General features: G+C 34.3%; 1 protein-coding gene across 4 annotated transcripts in view; it reads left to right on the top strand.

The window, feature by feature from the left end:
- Nucleotides 1-15987, top strand: part of LOC136832815 (ubiquitin carboxyl-terminal hydrolase 24-like) — a 374979-nt gene that overhangs the window by 117764 nt on the left and 241228 nt on the right. For all 4 annotated transcript variants that reach the window (XM_067094450.1, XM_067094436.1, XM_067094461.1 and 1 more), the window contains exon 14: nucleotides 4150-4344. In XM_067094450.1, coding sequence (XP_066950551.1) covers nucleotides 4150-4344 — 195 coding nt within the window. The remainder of the gene's footprint in view (nucleotides 1-4149; nucleotides 4345-15987) is intronic.

Here is a 15987-nt window from a genome sequence, read left to right as displayed (position 1 = left end):
ATGTTCAATACAAATCACGTAGAGCACTTTTGCCCATCATTACAACAGGGGAACTCATATCCTGAACAATTAGGGTAGTTATACTCTAACCTTTCTTATTTACATAGAAATTTTTTTGGAGAGTATGAAGGTTCCTATTTTGGGATAGGTGAAAGCCTTCATTCCTTTACCATCTTTGCTCTGCTGGTTTAGGCACAAGGCCTTTTGCCCTACTTTCATCAAAATGAGAGTGGTATCCCTTGTAAGGTGCCTCCAGTATCTTTTAGAGGTCCTTGCAGCGTAATGAATTAGTCCTGTCCTGGCAACAGTAACACCAGATGGGTTCTAATCATTAGGTAAGAAGCATCTTATTCCTGGTGTAATTTTGTTGTTTCCTTGGGGTTTGTGATTATTTGTCCTTGGACTTTTCTTCCACCTCCTTTTCTTCAGTGTGTGAATCAGCTATCATAATAGAGAGGTAAAATTAATTTCAAAAATAAAAATTTTTATAATAAAATTTTATTTTTTAAATATTCACACCTCTATTACGTATCATCCCTCAACCTCCCCACTCATGTGGATGGAGAAAAATCCGAGTGGTAAGCAGCAGACACTTGAATCACCTGAAAGGGATGGGTCAATAGACGGTTAAAACTAAATGATTCTATTAATTTATAGTTATCATGCACTGTAGTCCTTCTGCCTGACTTGAGAAATACAGCTATCATAATGGAGAGGTAAATATATAGAAAATGAAATATGTTTTAAAAATTTCTATTTTTTTGTTTATGTATAATAATTTAACCCTTAAATGCTGAGCCTCTATTTACAAAAGTGTCTGTCGTATGCCTGCAGCGTTTGGGAGTTAGCGCCAAAGCGGAAAAAAGTTTTTTTAAAAAAATCGCAGCACGCTTAGTTTTTAAGATTAAGAGTTCATTTTTGGCTCCTTTTTTCTCATTGCCTGAAGTTTAGTATGCAACCATCAGAAATGAAAAAAGATATCATTATTATATATAAATATTGGAATATATGACAGCGAGAAAAAAATTTCTTATATAATTGTATACAAATCGTGCTGTGAGTAAAACGGTTAAAGCTAATGAGTTATTTTTTGTTGTTGTATTGTACACTAAATTGCGATGATTTTGGTATATAACAAATTGTAAAACGATCAAAGCAACACAGAGAAAATATTATCACAAAATGATGCATGAATTTATGCGCTTCATACGTAAAAAACAAATTTTTACTAAAATTCACCATAAATCAAGTATTGTGCTAGAGACTTCCCATTTGTTGCAAAATGAAGGTAATTGATTGAATATTACTAGACTGTAAGTGTTTTAGCTTACAATTGCAGTTTTCGACCATTTAATCGAGTTAAAGTTGACCGAAGGTCAAATTTTTCTATTTATTGTGATTTATATGAAAATATTTCAAAACTGATAAAAGCTACAACCATGAGTTATTTTTTGTTGTATTCTACATGATATTGCGCACATTTTCATGTATAACACTTTATGTAAGGCCTAATATAAAATGGTGCGAAAATTACGACAAGGTGACTAAAGAAATTCTGAGATTTTCAGCCGAGTTACCGTGCGGAGGTAAGGAAAAAGTTTCTAAAAAAAATTTACCATAAATCGAAATATTGGGCTAGAGACTTCCCGTTTGTTGCAAATGAAGGTAACTGATTGAATGTTACTAGAATGTAAGAATTTTTTAGCTTACAATTGCGTTTTTTGACCATTTCGGTCGAGTCAAAGTTGACCGAAGGTTGAAATTTTGGCACTTATCATGATTTATATGAAACTATTTCAAAACTGATAAAAGCTACAACCATGAGTTATTTATTGTTGTATTCTACATAAAATTGCGCACATTTTCATATATAAAACTTTATGTAATGGCTAATATAAAACGGTGCAAACATTACGACAAAGTGACGAAAAGAAGATTTCTGAGATTTTTCGGCCAAGTTAGCGCGGACGTAAGGAAAAAGTTTTTCAAAAATTCACCATAAATCGAAATATTGTGCTAGAGACTTCCAATTTGTTGCAAAATGAAGGTAAATGATTGAATATTACTAGAATGTAAGAGTTTTAGGTTACAATTGCGTTTTTGACCATTTTGGTCGAGTCAAAGTTGACCGAAGGTTGAAATTTTGGTACTTATCTTGATTTATATGAAAATATTTCAAAACTGATAAAAGCTACAACCATGGGTGGTTTTTTTGTATTTTACATGAAGTTGCACACATTTTCATATATAAAACTTTATGTAATGGCTAATATAAAATGGTGCAAACATTACGACAAAGTGACGAAAGAATTTCTGAGATTTTCGGGCGAGTTAGAGCGCGGACGTAAGGAAAAAGTTGTTTTAAAAAATTCACCATAAATCGAAATATTGTGCTAGAGACTTCCAATTTGTTGCAAAATGAAGGTAAATGATTGAGTATTACTAGAATGTAAGAGTTTTAGCTTACAATTGCGTTTTGCGACCATTTCGGTTGAGTCAAAGTTGACCGAAGGTTGAAATTTTGGCACTTATCATGATTTATATGAAAATATTTCAAAACTGATAAAAGCTACAACCATGGGTGGTTTTTTGTTGTATTTTACATGAAATTGCGCACATTTTCATATATAAAACTTTATGTAATGGCTAATATAAAATGGTGCAAAAATTACGACAATGACGAAAGAATTTTTGAGATGCGACGCTGATGCTCTGTAGTGCGAGAAGAATTCGCGCATGCGTGGCTGGGTAACGCTTGTAAACAAAACAACAGCGTGATCCGTGAACTCCCAGCATCCCTCAAGGTGCGTGATTTAAAATCTTTCTCAAACTAGGCCTATAACTATTTTTCTGCGAATATTTAAAAAAGCTTTTTGTAGTCAACATACCATACGTCCACTCGGTACCCGACAGACAATTTTAGTCGACGTACGATACGTCCAGTCGGCGTTTAAGGGTTAATGTTATCAAAATCTATAGCTAAAACATGGCTGAGAAAACTTGAACAGAGCATGCAACTAGGCTAAATAAAAAGTCTTTTTAATAATAATTGTACTGTAATTTGCAGAAAAAACAAAGCAGTTTAGGTATAGCAGAAAACATTTTACAACACTCCCCTCTATCCCTGGCTCTGATCAATAACTCTGTGATGATTTTGTGTTTAAATTTGCAAGCAGAAGGAAAACAAAAACTATTTTATAGGTTAACTATAAGAAATTATGTAAAATTTTGTGTATGAGAATAAGATTTTCATTAAGTTTAGTTAAGTAAAGTTATATTCATGATTCTATTTGATGCATCAGTGTTTGTGTGCACTTGTACCGATGGATAAATTGGAGCACTCTTCACACTACCTCGGGTGAGCATAGGTTAATTTTCAGTATAAGATGTTATGATTTGTATGATAATTAAACTAAAACTATGTATTTTGTATTATTATATGAAGAAATGATAATTCAGGATACACATATGGCATTTTAGAAAGGTTTCTGTTATGCAACAGGCAAATTCAAATATCCAGCAACCCTTTGGTCGTAGGGGTGCTGGTTATGTGGGACGTTACTGTATTAATAATATTAGTTGTAATAATGATTATGATATTTTGAGTAAATACCAGTAATATTACAGTACAGTATTATGGAGTTTGGCTAGGTACAGCTACTGATAGTCTACATCATCTGGGTAAACAATTGCCTGCCAGATACCTCAACTTTGTGTACAAGACCCTGTGTATATTTTGAGCCATTTTTATGGAAAAATGTGGGTCTTATATGCTATCAAATATGGTAATATGTGGTTTATCAGACTGTTTGTAGGTGTTTTCTGTTAATATAGAAATTTTTAACACTGTTCTGGTCTTCTGGTTTTTCATTACTTAGATTTTAGATACTTTATTTAGATGTTTGTGTTTCTCATGTTTTAATGTTGTTTTGATTTCTTTAAAGGTAGTCAGTGGTTAGAAAAGTTCTGTTTTGTACACGTCTTGAAATATGAATGGTTATTGTCTGGTGGTATATCCGTATAGTTTACCATAGAACTCTATATACTTTTGAATTCCTTGCATCAGTTCTACCTAATTAACATCATGAAATGAGTAACTTTTATACTATCTAATATTTTTAATCACTAATGGCTTGATATTTGCTACAGATTGTTGACAAATTGGAGCCACTTGGAATGGAATTTATTTGGCAGTTGGTTCTTGAGTGTGTAGATGAACAACTCGCTGAAGATGCCATTAAACTTTTGCTAGACATGTCATACATGTCTTTATCCATTCGCCTTAGACGTGATCCTCCACAACTTCATAGCAAGTTTATATCAGAGTGCTACAAGAAGTTAGAGGTAACTGTATTTTTATTTGTACCCCATTGATATATGGTTGTCTAGTTTAAGGTATGCCTGCAGCAGATTACAGTTAAACTGTTTCGTGGTCTAAAGCCCAGGTTAAGTATTGCAAGGTTTCTTATTTACTGTAATTCTATTCATAGAAGAGATCAAATATTATTTTAGTAATGACTAGGCCTCTTTTTGCAGTAAAACTGTCAAGTTACCAAACATAATAGGTGGTGGTGTAAAGTAGATAAATTAGAGAAATTCAATGTTTCACATATTTTGTTTTTCAGAGGCAGACATATTTTTTACTTAGCTGAGGGTTTAGGTTTTTTTTTTTACTCTTATTATGGCATAATATTTCTTGTGCATAGAGAAGGTGCTTAAAGTGATTAAAAAAAAAATTAAAATTAAACAGTTATCAATCTGGTCTCGCCAAAGAAAACAACAGCAAGTCTTAAAATGAGGCAACTACAGGAAAAGTACCATTCAAGAATTGAGAAATTTTACAATTTATTTGAAGACTCAGAAGGTGTTGGATGATATACCATGACAAAGAATAAGATGGGCATTACAAAATAAATTTCTTTTTGTTTTTTTCAATAAAAAAAGTATTTATGCAAAGTATTTAATCATTAAAAGCCTTAACATTTGAGTAATGAAAAACCAGGAGTGCAAATCAAAGTGCTCCAAAGAAAGATCTCAGTGCACATACTCAGCCAACTCTGATTCATTTTCACTTATCTTTGCTGTTCTCTGTCTGACGAAAGTATGATTTTTCAGTTTATGTAAAAACTTATTGTTAAAACATAGTAAATATCAATAAATCGAAGTATATTGATTTAATGATCTACTCTAAAAACCAACTCCTCAAACAGCAACAAAACTTACAGAAAATACACCTTTACGGTGTTTGAGCCACTTTATAAATTAATCATAAATAGCATGAATCACTATTTAAGAAGGTTGCAAAACAGTTGAGGTCAAGCAAAAGAACATAGCTGCTAGAAATCCATTCACAAGAAAAACATCAGGGAGATGACAAAAAACATCTAGCTGAGGAGAGCTTCCATTACATTAATAATGAATTTGCAATTGGACAAAATCTCCAAATAGTGGAGACTTAAGTAATAGGTCTTTGGTGTAAACACATGCCTACTGTGTGCCAAATACATAAGGGATGAATTACATAGAGGATGAATATAATTAATCCAAGCCCTTCCCACTGATAATACATGGCCATCAGCAATGATGGGTCCCTGCGAATACAAATCAACGATCTTACTAGTGATATCACAAAGATAAAACTTGGCAAAGGTGTTCAGACAATGCTGGGTGCCTGCTGTAAGCATGACAGAGAACTACAATTGAGCTTTTCAGTCGAGAAACATGCCAAGTGCCATTTTAAAATTAATAAATTAAATTAAAAAATACTTTGACCCAGGATGGTGCTGGCATGTTTCTCGACTGATAGCCTCAATTATACTTTGGTTAGGGAGGATGAGAGGCTGTGAACCTCACAAGTCCTAATCCTTAACATAGTAGGGTAAGGTCAACTCTGGATGCAGCAGAACAAGTTCAGGAAGTGACTAGTTGTAACCAATAAGAAAAGGAGTTATTAGAGTGGTCAGTGCTTACCACTTGTGTGCAAGAACAGACAAGGAGGGGATGGAGATCAGTTCAGATTATTATTATTATTATTATTATTATTATTATTATTATTATTATTATTATTATTATTATTATTATTATTATTATTAACCAAACAAAAGCTTCTTTCAGTTTTCTTCTGAAGATGGAAAGAGAAACCCACAAGATTCCTGTGTATAACATGTTTACTTGTAAATATTTACATGTTACTTTTAAACTCGAGTACTTTCAGGTCCCAACTGTGACCCTTTTTCAAGAGATGAGGTAGTCAGGCTACCTCATCTCTTGAAAAAGGGTCAAGGTTAGGACCTGAAAGTACTCGAGTTTAAAAGTAACATGTAAATATTTACAAGTAAACAAGTTATACACAGGAATCTTGTGGGTTTCTCTTTCCATTATTATTATTATTATTATTATTATTATTATTATTATTATTATTATTATTATTAATTATTATTATTATTATTATTATTATTATTATTATTATTATTATTATTGTTATTATTATTATTATTATTATTATAATTTTAATTATTATTTATTATTATTATTATTATTATTATTATTATTATTATTATTATTATTATTATTATTATTATTATTATTAATATTATTATTATTATTAATATTATTATTATTATTATTCAGAAGATGAAACTCATTCATATGGAACACGTGCAAAGGGCCATTGACTTGAAATTCAAGCTTCCAAAGAATATGATGTTCATTAGGAAGAAGTAAGAGGAGGTAAAGGGAAATACATAAAGAGTCCACAAAGGACACAGAAACTTGACCTCTTGAGCAGAAGAGTGACTCTCAGCTACAAATGTTAGGGCAAATAAGGGACTAGCCATATACAAGAGGATTGAATTCAAGACCTCTGGAAGTTCATGGAGCTTGCATACATGCTTAGAGGAAGCCAAGGCAATCAGAAACAGGATCTTAGAAGTAAAATCTGAAAGATGCTTTTAAGGTGGTTTAGTAAGATTGTGCAGCATCATGTTCAAGTCCCAAATTTATTTCATTGAAGCTCTATGAAATGATTTACTGAAGTGGTGGAAAAAGTCCAAAACAGTCATACTCTAAGGCCAAGCCATGCTGATTGAAGACCAAAGATAGGGCAGAATGATAACCTTTGGTAACTTAGAGAGAGAACTTCCAGACATTTCACAGGTGTACATAAAAGCCTGCTTGAAAAGTACCGATATTGGGATGAGAACTGCATTTGTAGCACCAACTACCATGCATCAAGCTCATTACACCTGGTAAAGAGCTGTAATGGAGGACCTTCAGGGAGTGGTGGCAATGTTTGCAGCAATGTCCAGAAAACCTTTTGCTCTGTGAGACTTTGCTTGATAACCACCACTTATGAAGATTCAGCAGATGCTGCTAAGGCTGAAACTTGTGGAAATGTTCATGTTTCAGAAGTAACTTCCAAACAGGAAAAGACCAGTGAAAATCTCTGATTCCAGGAGGTCTGAAAGCTACTTCTGCAGAAAGAGAGTGATGATAATCATCCGAGAGTTTGCCGAGGCACTAAACTTTGCCAGTTCCTGACTCAACAGACTGAATGGAGGAAGTGTGTAACATCAGACTGCCCCAAGGCCGCGCTAAGCAAGACATCCACTGCCCAAGATGGTGGGTCTGGCTGCAGAGTGCAGGGCAGTAGTAGTCTGGCATTCAGTGAAGTAGGAAATAGATCCAGCAAGGGTACCCCAAATCTGCCACAGACCCTTGGAATGAGTTGTGGTACAGAGGTGACATCATGCCTTTCTGCCAAAGCTAAGATCTTCTCAGCCAGCTGACAGACAGAGCTACTCTGACCTTTTTCTTCCTTGATATAGTGACCTAACAAGACAGTCATGAATGCTTGGATGCCTAAGAAGACTGTTTGAAGCTCTAGGAAGTTGGTGTCAGGTAACTCCCTTGACCAAATTCTGATTGGTGGGGCCCTCATCCTAAGGTCAAGGCATCAGAAAACATGAAGAGATCCAGGTCCATAGGAAGTAAAGAAACTTCCTTCAGCAGGTTCTGACAATCCCATCACCAACAAAGGTTATGAAGAATGGCCTCTTTGGTTTAGATCCAGATGGCTAGCTGGAGCTGTAGGGAATGAACACAAAAGCAGCCTTGTAGAACCAACTTCTCCAGAGAAACTTGGTTGTAGAATGAGGATTATGAAGGAACTCACTGTTTGTCTTCAGGGGCAAACACACTCCTCTGATGGTTTAGCTAGTTCTGTAGCTGTATCCAGAAACATCCCCAGGTAAGCCACTAGGGTATATAGTGACAAGTTTGATTTTTCCAGGTTGACTTACAAACTCAAAAACTTGCAAAAGTTCAGAAGACACTCCTCCTTCAGAGAAGCCAGAACCAATCAGTTGTCCAAGAAGACCTGAGGAACCATATATGGACTGAAGCAAAGGGCCCAAAACTGGGACATGCTGCCCCTCTAAATGAAGGGGAGGTATTTCCTAGAAAGCAAATGCATAGTCTGTAGTAGTAAGGAAATTCCCTCTGTGAGCAGGTCCCATTATTAACTTTCTTCATACAAAAGGGAAACAGGAGAAGAAATTTGTCTAGCTGGGTCAGGTTGATGATTGGTCGCTGTCATCCTAAAGACTTTGGAACAAAGAAGAGGCGGTCACAAAAGCCCTGCGACTCCAGCCAAATCTCCTTGATGGCACTCTTCTGCAGCATGGAAGTCACTTCATCATTGATGACTAGTGTCTTAGCAGGATTTGAGAGGTAGGAATTTAAGGCAGCCCTATGAGACAGTGGTTTGTGACCTGCATTGATAAACAGCTCTTCACCAATGGTCTCTCAGGCCCCCAAATACCCTGAAGACAGGCTCCCTACCTTTTAAAGGAGAGGGGCTAGTGGATGACCTTTGGCAGAGGATTTGAAGGTAGACCCCCTTGACCTCTTGGATGTAAGAGTAATCTGCTTGTAGACCAGTTATAGATCACAGTAGCATTCAGCAGGCAAAGACCTAGTTGTAGACTCAACTGGAGAAAGGTAATGTGAACTAAATTAGTGGGAGAGGGAAAAAAAAAGCTTATTAGGGTTTTGTCACAACGTGACGGTGATGATTTTGAGCTTGTCAGATAGTGAAACCTTACAAAATTGCTCAAGGGCACTTTTGGCCTAAGAGGGCTGGAATGCACACTAGGCAGTAGAATCTTTTGAAGATCAGGGAGGACCTGGGAAGCTGAAGGAAGCGCAAGGGAAGACTGCAGGCTGGGCCACTAATGGTGAGGCAAGAACCATAGTAAAGACAGTTGCAGAGACAGAAGGGATTAGAGCCCCTGAAGTGAGGGCAGGGCCAAGACAGGAGTTGCAGTAGCTGGATTTGAAGGAGCAGGATACAGTGGCACAGGATGCACAGAAGGTACAATGAGGTCAAAACCCTTCACCACTTAAGGGCATGAGATCAGACCCAAGCAGGATGGACAAATACAAAGAAGCAGTTATAGTGCCAGGAGGATTTGTGTACATGGAGGCTGTTTAGTACATGGGCACATTAGCATGCTCATGTATCCAGCAGGAACAACAGAAATGGTCAGGTACAAGAGATTGGTATAGAATCCAGAAACACACAGGAATGAATAATCCATTGGTGATGAAGACACTGAAGCCATTGGAACAGCAAATTCATCAGGCAAGGCAGCAGTGGGATCAGGAAAAGAGCCAGGCAGCAAGACTGATAGCCTGTCACCATCCTAGGCAGTAACAAACTTGGGTATCCTAGTGTACCATGCATAGGAAAAGCAGAAGTAACCATCAACTTGATGTAAAATTCATATTATGGTTCAGTAGGAAGGTAGTACACATGAGGATATTGCTGAGAGATGTGTCAAACTGGTGGACAATAGATCTGAGAGATTGAGATGATTTGGATATGTAATGGAGTATGATGCATAGGAAAAGCAGAAGTAATCATCAACTTGATGTAAAATTCATATTATGGTTCAGTAGGAAGGTAGTACACATGAGGATATTGCTGAGAGATGTGTCAAACTGGTGGACAATAGATCTGATAGATTGAGATGATTTGGATATGTAATGGAGTATCATATTATAGTGAACATTAATATAATAATCTGACAAACTGTTCATCTCAAGTAAATATGGATGTAGCTAGATGAAGACAGGTAGGAAAGCCCAGAATATCTTGGGAAAGTGCTTAGGCGAAGAATGGGAATTCAGGCAGAAAGTACACAGTACAGAGGATTGCTTATTTCACATCCAACCCCATAAACGGAATATCTGACAAAAAGGTTATGATGAATTAATTTTTTGTCACTTTCCTCCAGTTCTGTTCAGCTATTTGTGGAAGGTGAGTCATCTTAGAGACCACATTTAATTGTTGTACTCTGGTTTTGATCATATACATAAATTATTGTTATGTTTATGGCCGAGTGATTTATTTCGATAATTACACAACTAGCCTTGCTAATGGCCATAGAGACGTAAACAGGAATGAAATGGAAAAAATGGATAAAGGTCACCAAAGAGACAATCTTAGTAATTTATAATTACTTTAATTACATATTTACAGCATAAATTAACAGCGTAAATAACACCAGGACACCACTTAACCCTGTAACGCCGAAGCCCTATTTACAAAAATGTCTCCGTATGCTGGCGGCGTTCGGTGAGTTAAGCGCTTGAAGCGGAAAAAGTTTTTTCAAAAATCACAGCACGCTTAGTTTTTAAGATTAAGAGTTCATTTTTTGCTCATTTTTTTTGTCATTGCCTAAAGTTTAATATGCAACCATCAGAAATGAAAAAAATATCATTATCATATATAAATATTGGAATATATAACAGCGAAAAAAAAAAACTCGTATATAATTGTATACAAATCGCGCTGTAAGCAAAACGGTTAAAGCTAATGACTTAATTTTTTTTAGTTGTATTGTACACTAAATTGCAATGATTTTGGTATATAACAAATTTTAAAACGATCAAAGCAACACAGAGAAAATATTATCACAAAATGATGCATGAATTAAGTAATGCACGGACGTAAAAAATTTTTTTTTTTTTTTTTTTAAATTCACCATAAATCGAAATATTATGCTAGAGACTTCCCGTTTGTTGAAAAGTGAAGCTAATTGATTGAATATTACTAGACTGTAAGTGTTTTAGCTTACAATTGCAGTTTCGACCATTTTGGTCGAGTTAAAGTTGACCGAAAGTCGAATTTTTCTATTTATCGTGATTTATATGAAAATATTTCAAAACTGATAAAAGGTACAACTATGAGTTATTTTTTTTGTATTGTAAATGAAATTGCGCATTTTCATATATAAAACTTTATGTATCGACTAATATAAAACGGTGCAAATATTACGACAACGAGGCGAAAGAATTTCTGAGATTTTCGGCGAGTTACAGCGCAGAGCGTAAGGAAAATGGTTTTTCAAAAATTCACCATAAATCAAAATATTGTGCTAGAGACTTCCAATTTATTGCAAAATGAAGGTAAATGATTGAATATTACTAGAATGTAAGAGTTTTAGCTTACAATTGCGTTTTTTGACCATTCCTGTCGAGTTAAAGTTGACTGAAGGTTGAAATTTTGGCAGTTATTGTGATTTATGTGAAAATATTTCAAAACTGATAAAAGCTACAACCATGAGCTAATTTCTATTGTATTCTACATGAAATTGCACGCATTTTGATATATAAAACTTTATGTAACGGCTAATATAGAACAGTGCAAAAATTATGACAAAATGACGAAAGAATTTCTGAAATTTTCGGCCGAGTTACCACGCGGACGTAAGAAAAAAGTTTTTTTCAAAAAGTCACCATAAATCAAAATATTGTGCTAGAGACTTCCAATTTGTTGCAAAATGAAGGTACATGATTGAATATTACTAGAATGTAAGAGTTTTAGCTTACAATTGCGTTTTTTTACCATTTCTGTTGAGTCAAAGTTGACCGAAGGTTGAAATTTTTTGTAGTCGACGTTTGCTACGTCCACTCGGCATTCAACAGACAATTTTAGTCGATGTTTGCTACATCCAACAGGCGTTTAAGGGTTAATCACTTAACCCACTTGCAGTGGGGTACAGTAACAAGGGTAATCTATTCCCTGGGTAAATGAAGCAAAATGCAATGGAGTTTTCAAATGATGCAATTCCCGGCAATCTTGGGTCAGGATAGACGCACACTTGTTATAAGAGATGTCTAATTAACACACTGCCCTAATAATGCAGTTCTAGAGAAAAAGATAAAGATAACAGATATCAGGCAGATTTCCTTGCTCCCAGACATGCCTTTGCAAATTTTGTATGCTTCATAAGCAGTGAATATAGTCAACCCCCGGTATTCGTGGGAGATGGGACCACAAACACCTGTGAATAGCTAAAATCTGCGAGTACTTGACATCCCTTCGAAATATGCTTATAACTACCTATTTAAATAGTTAAAAAACCAGACCCCCTTTAAAAATGTTTATACTGCAGAATATACAGTAAACCCCCGTATTCGCAATCTCACAATTCGCAGACTCACCTATTCACAGATTTCTCTTTGGGACATATCTACCCATTATTTGCAGAAAATTTGCCCATTTGCGGTATTTTTCAGTGAGAAATATTCACTAAATACTGTATTTTCATCTCATTTTCATGACTAAATGCACATTTTGTAATAAAACTATTAAAATACTCAGGTAATGCTCGAGTTACAATAATTCACCTTATGATAATTCGATATTGCAATGGGGTAAGCAGTTAATAACTATACAATAATATTATTTATGAATCTTTTTAAATTTCTCACAGATGCAGGCAGCAGTGTAATCAGGCAGTGAGAGAGACCAAATTACAATAGACAACTTTTCCTCCATCTCTTTATCCATCTTCTAGTTAAAAAAGTAAAAGAGAATGATAAAAGTATTGTTAGTAACGTTATACTCTTGCGTAAGTGCGTACAGCCATAGACAACCGACCAAGAAACTGTTGTTTTGCTTATAACCAAATCAGATAACAACAGCCGTTTACCTGGTACTTCAACCATGTACAATAATAAACAATTACCGTAGGTTATGGCACAAATGACGTTAAGTATAATAGGACTGATATATTTTTACATTATACCCTTATTTGGTATGGATAAAAGGTCGTCAAGGAAATATACTGCTAAATTTAAGCTGCAAGTTGTAACTGGAGCTGAGAAAACAATGTTCAAGCTGCTAATGACTACAGTATACTGTAAATTATCATGCATCGGCAGCATGGATGAAACTCGATTGTAATTAAAATGGGAGAGAAAGTATTTTAATCAAAAGTAATGGGCATGAAAGAACACATTACTGCTATTTTTGCGCCAATAAATGATAAATACATAAAGCTTGTATTATGATGAAATCAAGTGAAAATAATGCATGGAATCTTGAATTTTTTTTACACAAAACAAACGCCCCCAAACGGCCATCATTATCTATTAACGAAAATAATACATAAATCAGTTTCACAACAAGATGTATTTTAGTTATATTTCGACTTAAAAACACTTTGTATAACAAAAAATAACCTTGCCCCTCATAAATAAAGTATGTGGACTCTAGAGGTTCATTTACGCTAACTAGAGGCAAGAAAAGCGCTCAGAACTGAGTTAAATGCGGCGAAATAAACACCGCGTAAACATTTCCAAACCAAAACATTGATCACTATGATCACAATTTATAATACAAAAGCAATATATAAGAATGTATACAATATTATTGGATAAAGTTAATTAAGGCATAACATTTTAAAAGATCCATGGAAAAGATGCATATTTGTTATGTTGATGTTTGTATAATACGATATGTGAATATTGAGTATAATGTAGGCTAGGCGGCCATATATGTATACATGGTACCGAATACCCTAGTGTGGGCTAGGCTATGTTCGAGATACATTGTGGTATTTCTTACTTTTTTCCCAACAAACGATAGTTTTTTTTTTTGGGGGGGGGAACTTAACCCCATCGTAAGTAGGATAATAACTATATAAACATTTTTAGTTTGTTTTGTGTGTGTTTGAAATATCAAAATAGGCAGTTCTAAGTGTTTTTAGAAGGGTTCTAAGTATTCGCTGGTTTTAGCTATTCAACGGGGGGGGGTTATGCATCCCCCGCGAATACGGGGTGTTTACTGTACCTAAAACTATCACTTTAATATCATTTCAAAGTCATGTTACAAAATTACCCTTAAAAATATGTGGCTTACAGGTAAGTGTGAAAACTATTCAAGTTATCCCTATTTTCAAGTACATCCACTTTGTCTCATACCTAAATCATATGCAGAACACACCTAAAGGGCACGCCGATCAACAGATTTCGAGGAATTATTGATTTTTGGTTTTTTACAGTTTTTGGACTTGTATATGTCTAAATACACATGTCCTAAAATATTATTGCTAAAAAAAATTTTTTTATTGTTTTTTTGCTGGCATTTGAGCGGCATTGAGTGAAAAATTTTCGCAAACTTTCTGTATGACTTTTTAGGTGAAAGTGAGAAATATACTTTACTTTCCTACTAAAATACACATTATTCATGTTAAAAACTGGCTCTCTCTATCAAAAAATATAATATCTAAGTAAATATGTATCTATATATCTCGATATTGCCCTGTGAGCGACAGTGAGCGTCAAATTGTCGTACAATGTTTGTATGACTTGCCAATTCTGGGTAGTAGAAAGTGAGAAATTCACTTCAGCATCCCACTAAAACTACCCATTTTCTATGATAAGAGCTTCTTCGTTCTCTAAAAAAGTATAAAATAAAATATCAAAAAAGTAAATATATATCTACAGTATGTATTTCAATATTTTGAACTCGTTATCACAGATGTACCATGCCAACTAGTATAAATATAATATTTTATATTTCTTGACATATTTTTACTGCGTATTTTCGGAAATATGAAATTACATTAGTAGGTTACAGTTCCAAACAGAGCGTCGGGTTTTACCAATAAACCATTTTGATTTGAGTGTGGTTCTGGTTCAAGCGATATCCCAGTGCTCTGTGACGCATTTCCTTTTTGGATTTTCTTACCGTTTAGTGCATTCATGCAATTCCATTGCCATAAGCAAGAAAAGTACCACTCTTATGAGGGAGAAATTTGAACGATTGTGTCTCGTAAGTTTGTTGTAAGAAAGGGACGAAGCAAATGTTATAAGAGAGGGACGAGGCAAACATGAATTGTCTTGCCTGGGATAGCAACAACACCAGAATTCCCATATCAAAGTAAGGGATTTGTTTTCCTGTGAGTGATATTCTAGTTAGTGATTACTATTTTTCACAATATTATGATGATTATATAAGAAAACAAAGCTTGATTTTACTGCAGTGAATTGTCGTCTGACTCGTGACTTGTGTAAGCATGGTTGTTCAGCATTTGTTTACTTTATCCTCCCAGTTGTTTGTTTATTGGCCTCTCCAGTATCTGAACGGAAAACATGTACAGTGGTGGCGTATATAGGTTATGTAGAAAATTTATATTGGTACAGTAGCATATACTTTTATAGGTTATGAAGAAAACTTTGGGGTGAGTTTAAAACCATAGGAACAAACCTTTCCTAGAATACCATGTCCTGGCCTAACCTCATTAGGGCATTTATTTTTATAATTTATTACAAAAAAATTTTGCACTGATAGCATATAGCCTACTATTTTTTATAGGTAGCATATACTATTTCTTATAGGTTATGGAGAAAACCTTATATTGATAGCATATATAAGTGGATTTTTGTTATGAAAAACAACAAGCTCTGATAAATATATAAATATATATATATATATATATATATATATATATATATATATATATATATATATATATATATATATATATATTTATATATATATATGTATATATATATATATATATATATATATATATATATATATATATATATATATATATATATATATATATATATATATATATATATATATATATATATATATATATGAATATCTTTTACTGTAATACAACA

This window comes from Macrobrachium rosenbergii, chromosome 4 (assembly GCF_040412425.1).
Source record: "Macrobrachium rosenbergii isolate ZJJX-2024 chromosome 4, ASM4041242v1, whole genome shotgun sequence".
NCBI lineage: Eukaryota > Metazoa > Arthropoda > Malacostraca > Decapoda > Palaemonidae > Macrobrachium > Macrobrachium rosenbergii.
Note: the sequence above shows the minus strand (reverse complement) of the source record. Positions and strands in the feature narration are given on the sequence as shown.